This window comes from Erpetoichthys calabaricus, chromosome 10 (assembly GCF_900747795.2).
Source record: "Erpetoichthys calabaricus chromosome 10, fErpCal1.3, whole genome shotgun sequence".
Classification (NCBI taxonomy): domain Eukaryota; kingdom Metazoa; phylum Chordata; class Cladistia; order Polypteriformes; family Polypteridae; genus Erpetoichthys; species Erpetoichthys calabaricus.
This window is the reverse complement of record NC_041403.2, coordinates 169,741,912-169,749,411: the sequence shown is the minus strand read 5'-3', so window position 1 is coordinate 169,749,411 and position 7,500 is coordinate 169,741,912. Positions and strand designations below refer to the sequence as shown.

Here is a 7,500-nt window from a genome sequence, read left to right as displayed (position 1 = left end):
TAATAATAATTAGATGTAATAATACCATATATAATTATTATTTAATCAATTAATGATCATTAGATAGATAGATAGATAGATAGATAGATAGAGTGAAAGGCACTATATAACAGACAGATACTTTAGTACATCAAAACATTGAGTAAAGTGTTATAAGTGCAAGATACTGAACTTGTATTATTATTATTCTTATTATTATTCTTATTCTTATTCTTATTGGGTTTCACAATACTGGCATTATGGCTGCTGCTTCAGGCGTCACACATCACATGTCGTCCCCTGTAAGTCCATCACAGTCTGTCAGCTCACGATGGCCGCCCTCACCTTGGCACACAAAGGATGCAGGAGATTCCCCAGGATGTACACGTGCCGTGAGGAAGACCAACTTCTTTTCAGTGTCAGCAGTGAGGCTTCCTGCAAAATAACAAAAATGCAAATGAAAGTGGATGAGCCTTTGACAATTCCAGGCTGCATGTCACCTCTCAGAGTACTGAACGGCCCGCTGACCTGACGTGATTGCCTCTTTTTGAAAGTTTGTCCTGCACTAAGCAGCTCTGAGCACAGACTCGAACATGGCAGACTTGTTCACATTGTTTCTTGGCCCTCAAACTTCAGCCCACCCCACCTGATGTCTAGCGCCACCTGCAGTGCCACATCAACAGCACACTAATGAAGAGAACAGAAGGGCCACCCTGGGGGAGAGCGCTGGCCTCACTGGACACACAAACAGAGACACCCGTCTTACAGCCTGTGGGGGTCCCCTGCTGGAGGGGCTGAAACAACAAGGCTGAGCTACAGCACATGCTGAAGTGACACTGAGAGACAGACAGATAGATGTGAAAGGCACTATATGAGAGACAGACAGACAGACAGACAGACGTATTTAACGATCCCGCCCGCGTTGCCGGCGCTCCCCGAGGACAGGACATCCCCGGCTGTAAGGTTAATAATATTTCATGTTCCTCCTCCTCCTCCTCCTCCTCCCTCGCTGTACTGAGAGACTCGGAGGCCTGTGCGGTTCATTGCTATGTACACAAGTCTAATATCTTATTGATCGCATTCTGCTATTGTGCTGAGCACAGAAAATGCTAATTGCAAGCCGCGTTTTTTTTCATTTTCTGCCCGTAATGCCGTTTTTTGTTTTTTTTTTTAGCGCCGCTCACAGCTATAAAAATAAAGCATTTTGATTTTTTCTGCCCCTGCAGAGCGAGAGTAATAGTTTAAGGACGGCGGAGACTTTGCCTCTCATTACCTTGCTGTGTTTGTTTTCGGAGTCAGACGAATAAAGGATGACCCCCATCTGTAACCCCCTATTTGCCAATTCTGCCCTCGACGCGGTGAACGCACAGTCAGCACGCCGAGTCTTGGTGGATGGAGATTTCCTATCACCGCCATTTCATAAAAGCCGCGCTGGCCCCTCAGATGGTCTCCTTGAATTCACTGGCCAGGAGAAGGCGGCCCGCTGGAGCCTCGTGGTCACAGGGGACGTTCACGGGACGGTGGGCCACAATTCGTCCTCCAATTCCCCTTCTCTACTTTCTGCACCACCCCCGACTCTTCTCTGTCTCGGTTCTCCTTTTCTTTTCCTTCTCTGGCTCTGCTTTCTCTTCTTCATTTTTCCCTTTTTCTCTTCCTCTTTTGTACTCCTCGTTTATTTTTTTTCACTTTTCAATGTCTTCTCACTTTCTCCTGCCTTTTCCCTCTCCCTTTACTCATCCCTACTCACTTCTTTTTACATTTCCCCACATCTTCTCCCTTCCCTGTACTCTTCCTTTACTCCTCCCCTCTTAATGTTCCTTCTGTCACTTCCTGCTTTCCTGATTCTCCCTTTACTCATCCCCACTCAATCCTTTCTTCATGTTTAATGTCTTCTCCCTTCCTTTGATTCCCTCTTTCGTTTACTCCTCACCTTTCCCCTCCTTTTATCTTTTGCTTAAATTTCAATGTTCTTTCATGTTCTTCTTTCTCTCCACTCTTCCTTTACTCATCCCCACTCATTCCTTTTCTCGTTTTCTCTGCTCTCTTGGTTCTCCCTTTGCTCCTTCCCCTTACGTCTCCATCTTTTAACGGTCCTTCTCTCACTGCATCCCCTCTCTTTGCTCTCCCTTTACTCCTCCTCTTCCTCACCATTGTCTCCCTCATTCCCTCTCCACTGTTCTCGTTTTCTGTATCAGTGCAGACTGCAGTCGCCCCACACAGACAGGAGTATTGAAATGGTGGGCAGCTGGGGGTCTGGTGCTTTAAGTGGGACGTCTCTGAGCAACTCAGGACCTCAAAGTGAACAATGGCATATTAAAGAGAGGAGTGGACTGGTGAAGGTGGCACAGCCGTGCCCTGGCACCTCTGCCCGCATTCTGAGGTTCCCTGGCTGGCCTCAGCCTGCAGTGCACTTGCGCCCAGTGGCCAGTGGGTGTCACCGTTGACCAGCCTGCCCTGCTCACAGTATAACGAGGAGTCGCCCGCCTCCATCAGCACGATGAAAGCGAGTGGAGTGTTGGGCGGCAGCTTTGGAGATATGGCATACGGGGGGGGCACTTTATTTTTTTTTTCTTTTTCTTTCTCCTTTGTGCTATCGCATTGCTTCGTGCGCCGAGTGCTTATCTCATTAATTATAATTATAAGGTATAATACCCGACTAAAGCGCCCAACCCAAGCAGCCCGCGCTCTAAAATGTTTAGCTGGAACACTGAAAGGTTCTCATTAAAATTAGCACAACGAAGCAGCTGTGCAAAAAAAGAAGAATTAAACGGGCGCCAGGCACCTCCCATCCTCTAGGGGGCGGCATCACTTAGTGACACATCAGTCACACTGTGGATTGTCATACGAGTGTTTTGTGACAGACTGTGCGTGGCGCTATATGGGCAGCACAGCCACTGCCAACCCATCCAAGTGCTCTCTGGATTGCTTTACTCAAATGTCAGTCATATGCAGCGTGGCCAATCAAAAAGAACACTCTGGGAAAGGAGAACTCTGATTGGGAGGGCTGAAGGAGCACACTGGCCTGCCCCTGGTGCAAATAACCAACTCTGAAAGACTGTGGGTCACTCCAGTCCCCCAAGAGGCAAACGGGGGGGGCACTTGGCACTGAGACTGGCAGGCACCTCAAAGCCCTGCCAATGGCTTCAAATATGCCCCGCCCAGAAGTCCAAAGGCCACACCCACTCAAAACCACTCACCCTAGTCTTAGAAATACAGGGGGGACTGGCAAAGAAAAGGGCACCACATCTATGGGTACCACTGGGCACACCAGCTAAGGCACAAAGCAGATAGTCCTGGCACATCTGACCTCATCACCTCTGGCAGGGGACTGCAAGGGCAATGAAATCTAATTGACTGCAGTCTGATGACGCCATTGCAGTGTCACGGGTCATGCAGAGGTGGCATTGTCATGGCATTATGGGGGGGGGGGGGTATGAGTGGGGATGTTGAAGTGCTTAGTTAACAGCACAGCAAGTAAATCACATTCATCTGGCATCTCCAGGGAACAACTCACCTGGGCACACCCATTGGCACTGGGGGCTGTGCATACACCTGGCATCCTGGCCTGGGCAACCTCTTTAGGGCACAAATAAAAAGAAGGAAATTTACAGATTTGTTGGTCATTTTATATCAAGACCTCTGAGCCATGCCAGGTACAGGAAAATGACACCGGTGATGACAGTTAGAGCAGCTGGTGGGGATCTGCCACACATTCTGCCCCCGCCTCCCTGTTATGTACCACCTTTCATGTCACTCCCTCCCTCTCGCTCTGTGAATTATATAGCGCCTTTCTGCTCTGTGTTTATGGTGACCCCCCCCCCCTCCCCGCTTCATGCATTTGCAGGCCTCCCACCTTAATGACCCCATTTTGACCGGCCCGTTTTCTGGCTGCTTTTTACTGTTTGCTAGTCAGCTGACATTGTCAGGGTGTCACAGTAGACAAGTGGGGCAGCGAAGGGCACCCGTAAGTGTGGCACTGCAGTTGTACAAAGACAGTTAGAGACGTTCACACACACACACACACACACACACCAGTGTCTTAAACATGGTGGGCATTCGGCGTATCAAAAACAGAGCACAGGAGGAGCAGGCAGGGTGTCATCAGCAGGGTGACATCAGCAGGGTGACGCTTGTGTCCCACTTGTGTCCCATCCCCGTTTCTATAATTATTGATTTTTAAAAACACAAACCTGCGTGTAATGCGCACTCGGACACAGGCTGGGCAGGTCTTCACCAACGTAGGGTCCGTCAGCCTGCCCCCCAACTCCCCCGCCATCTTCCTGGACTTTTGTCATTTTATTTCACTTCTGATTGTCCTCCCGTTGGTTTCCGCTGACAGTTTGGTTGTTTTTAACGAACTCGTCGCATGGCGACAGCTTTAAGAGACGTCAAAATCAGATCAAGTGGTGGCTGGTAAGTCGGAGGTTCCCCCCTGCTGTGTGACCCTGAGTCCCATTGAAGAGCTCAGCGCGGTGGACACATTGACGTTGTCACCAGACACCGTGCTGTCCTTGCAAGGCGACTTCACACTTCAGGTTGTTGGGACACATAAACGGAGCTGACAGAAACACGCGGGGCTTTAAGGGACAAGCGGGCGGAGTGTGGGCACCGGGGGCTTCACCTTTTGTGAATGTTTGTGAGGGCACTTTTAGTGCTTGCCACATCCTGAGCCCGTCCCGCACTGGTGACTTGGTACTGTAACACACTAAGATTCTCAAACCCGCTTAACCAGGTCAGGGCCGGGGGGCACTAACAGCACCCCCCCAGACTGGGTATCTGTCCATCACAGGGTCCACTCACAGAGCAGCCCGATGGCACAGCAGGTACTTCAGATGCCTCACAGCTCCAGAGACCACGTGTTGGCACATTCTCCCCATGCCCATGTGTGTCAGGGTGCCCTGTCCAGGATGTATGGAGTGGGCGCCCCACCCAGGACTGGTTTGTGCCCTTCACGTGATGCCACTCAGAGTATTCAGCCCCTCACATGGAGTAAACAGATGAACTCAGTTTCGTTTTTTGGCCATGCCATGATATGGACTGGCATCCCTGCCAGGCAGCAATTCCCTTTCACTCCAAGCTTCCCTCCTCTCCGGTGGTGCGGCCAGCAGTTCAGTAAAAATGGCACAAATCCAACAACTTCCCGCTATTTGGCAATAACAAAGTAGGCACCTTCCCTGGCACATTCACCCCCAGTGGGCTGATTGAGAGTTTGGTCACCAGCCCAGCAGGGTATTTGAATGCTGGGACAGAAATGTGGAGGGGTGGCAGGGGCACAGGGAGGGCAAGCAATCCTTGATTAAAGGAGGGTCCTTCTCTGGAGTCCACCCCACATCTGTCCAGTTCAAGAGCCGTGCGACTGGGTCATCTGTGATGGAGACTTGTGGGGTGGCATGGTGGCGCAGTGGTTAGAGTTTGCTGCCTGCACCTCTCATGACTTCACTTCAGCTAGTTTGCCCTTTTTCTTTGGGCCCAGTTTTCCTTTGTACATGAGGTTTGGCACCATTGCACTCTCTAATATTTAGAACTTGTTGGGCATTGTGGGTGGCACAGCTGTTGGGAGTCCTCCAGGGCCAACCGTTCAGTTCTCAGACTGGGCTTGAACTTCTATTGCCCGGTGTCCCTTCTATATTACCTTGTGAAGCAGCAACTATTGAGTGATCTGTTATTGGGGCCTGGGCATCAGGGTGGCACAGAGGGTAGAGCTGCTGCCCAACTCCTCCAATGACCACATTTCATTTGTTTGCCCAGACTCTTACGCCATCCAATGTGGGTCCAACTCAAGAGCTTGAAAGCAGAGCTGGAATTTGTTAGGTGGCACAGTGGTTAGAACTGCTGCCTGACTCTGCCAATCACCACTAATTCAACTGGCACTCTTTTCTTTTGCCCAGTCTCCCCCACAGCCAGCCTGTGTTATCCATAACTGGGGTTGCAGTGGGCTTGTGGCACAGTGCTTAGAGCTGCCGCCCGACCCCGCAGTTCAGATCAGTTGTGACTTGGACCGGCTGTGGGCTCTAAGCTGGCACCCCATCCAGGGAGGGCCCCTGCTGTGCCCCCATCTCTCCTCTCCCAGCAGAGACCCTGGGGATCTTTCTTGCTATTTCTCTCGTGCTGAAGCGCCCAGGGCACACCTGGCTGCACACCAACAGCGTCTTGCATCTCTGGAGTTTGTGAAAGTCTGCTGACGCCGCCCTGCCGCCTTTCACTTTGTCAAGTGTGCGTGTACGTGACGTGAGGGGCCATTTACTTTTTAATTACCAGCCTGACAATGAATGACCCGAAACGTTTACCTGTCATTCGCTCCTATATTTAGAATCCAGAATTCTTTGGCTGCCGTCTGTTACGCAACGCTAAATCTTCTCAAGGCACCAAATCAGGCAAACCACACAAATGTGGCGTCCAGGGACGATGAAAGAAAGAGCAGCGATGCCACCTCAAGCAGAACGGCCTGAAAGGACGCTACATCGCCATCACAGCCAATAAATATGGAAATTCAGGAAAGGCGACGGGCGGGAGGCGGACAGAACTGAAGGTGGACCGCGACTTTCGTCATTCAGGCCCCCCAGTTTCTTCTACACCAAGGGGGACGAGTACGGCCACACGGGTCACTCAGAAGAGTCCAACTGCAGGAGTCTGTGTGGCTGCAATACATCGTCTCATGCTGGGGGGACAACGAAAGTGACACGTGCTGGATGGGGAGGGTGCATGGGTGGGAGGAAGTGAGTTGAGATGGCCAGACGGGTGGCACAGGTCACCACATGGCCCATCAACGAGGATGGTGGGCTGTGTGTTTGTCTGAGAAGCTCCAAGTGCCGCACACAATGGACGAGCTGGACAGAAGGAGTGAAGCCTTTAATGTCTGCCATGTGATGGCTTCATTGGGAGGGTGCCCAGTCGTCACAGTCGTCAAGTGGTAATGAATGGCGAGATGGTTTACTGTAATCCCACCGCTGACACCAGTGCTAAAGTGTTTGTCGTTACAACCCAAAGCTCACAATGCCAATAGATTGTTAATTCACACACTCAGAGTGTAATCCCACCGCTGACACCAGTGACGTTTGGCCTCACCTTTTAAGTGTCACTCTGTCCGCAGTGAACTCACACCACATTGACATTTGTCACTAAGAAGCAGATCAAGTTGGGGGGTACGCACCCACCACATAACAAAAAAAGACTTCAGGCTCCTGGTTGGTGCCCAGCCGGGCGGACACACGGTCCAGTCCCACCCTCTATCTGTCGCAGACAGGTGTCACACGGGCATCCCTTTGACCTGGTAAAGCCACTCGGGTCCTCAACAATGAGGGTCACCCTCGGGTAATCACACCACATGGCCGTAGTGACGCTCTCTCACCATGCAGGTCATGTGCCTCATTCGGGACTCCGTTAGCAGCACAAAGTCACACCAGCGGCCCCCAAGGACCCTCCAAAGAGACACACATGAAGGAGTCCAGTCCTCGTCTCAGGTCACTGGAGGGTGTCCATGTCTCACAAACAGGGGGCACCAGGACTCTACAGACTTGGACC

The 7,500-nt window shown here is 51.2% G+C and overlaps 4 protein-coding genes across 9 annotated transcripts in view; 1 reads left to right on the top strand and 3 right to left on the bottom strand.

Moving 5' to 3' along the window:
* The window catches only part of bend5 (BEN domain containing 5), a 308,697-nt gene that overhangs the window by 58,360 nt on the left and 242,837 nt on the right, over positions 1–7,500 (bottom strand). Inside the window, exon 7 of the mRNA XM_051933158.1 lies at positions 325–410. Coding sequence (XP_051789118.1) covers positions 325–410 — 86 coding nt within the window. The remainder of the gene's footprint in view (positions 1–324; positions 411–7,500) is intronic.
* spata6 (spermatogenesis associated 6) overlaps positions 1–7,500 on the bottom strand; it is a 195,853-nt gene that overhangs the window by 94,648 nt on the left and 93,705 nt on the right. The gene's annotated exons all lie outside the window — the stretch shown is intronic.
* mrpl55 (mitochondrial ribosomal protein L55) overlaps positions 1–7,500 on the top strand; it is a 175,249-nt gene that overhangs the window by 137,875 nt on the left and 29,874 nt on the right. The gene's annotated exons all lie outside the window — the stretch shown is intronic.
* stil (STIL centriolar assembly protein) overlaps positions 1–7,500 on the bottom strand; it is a 194,437-nt gene that overhangs the window by 171,390 nt on the left and 15,547 nt on the right. The window lies entirely within an intron of this gene.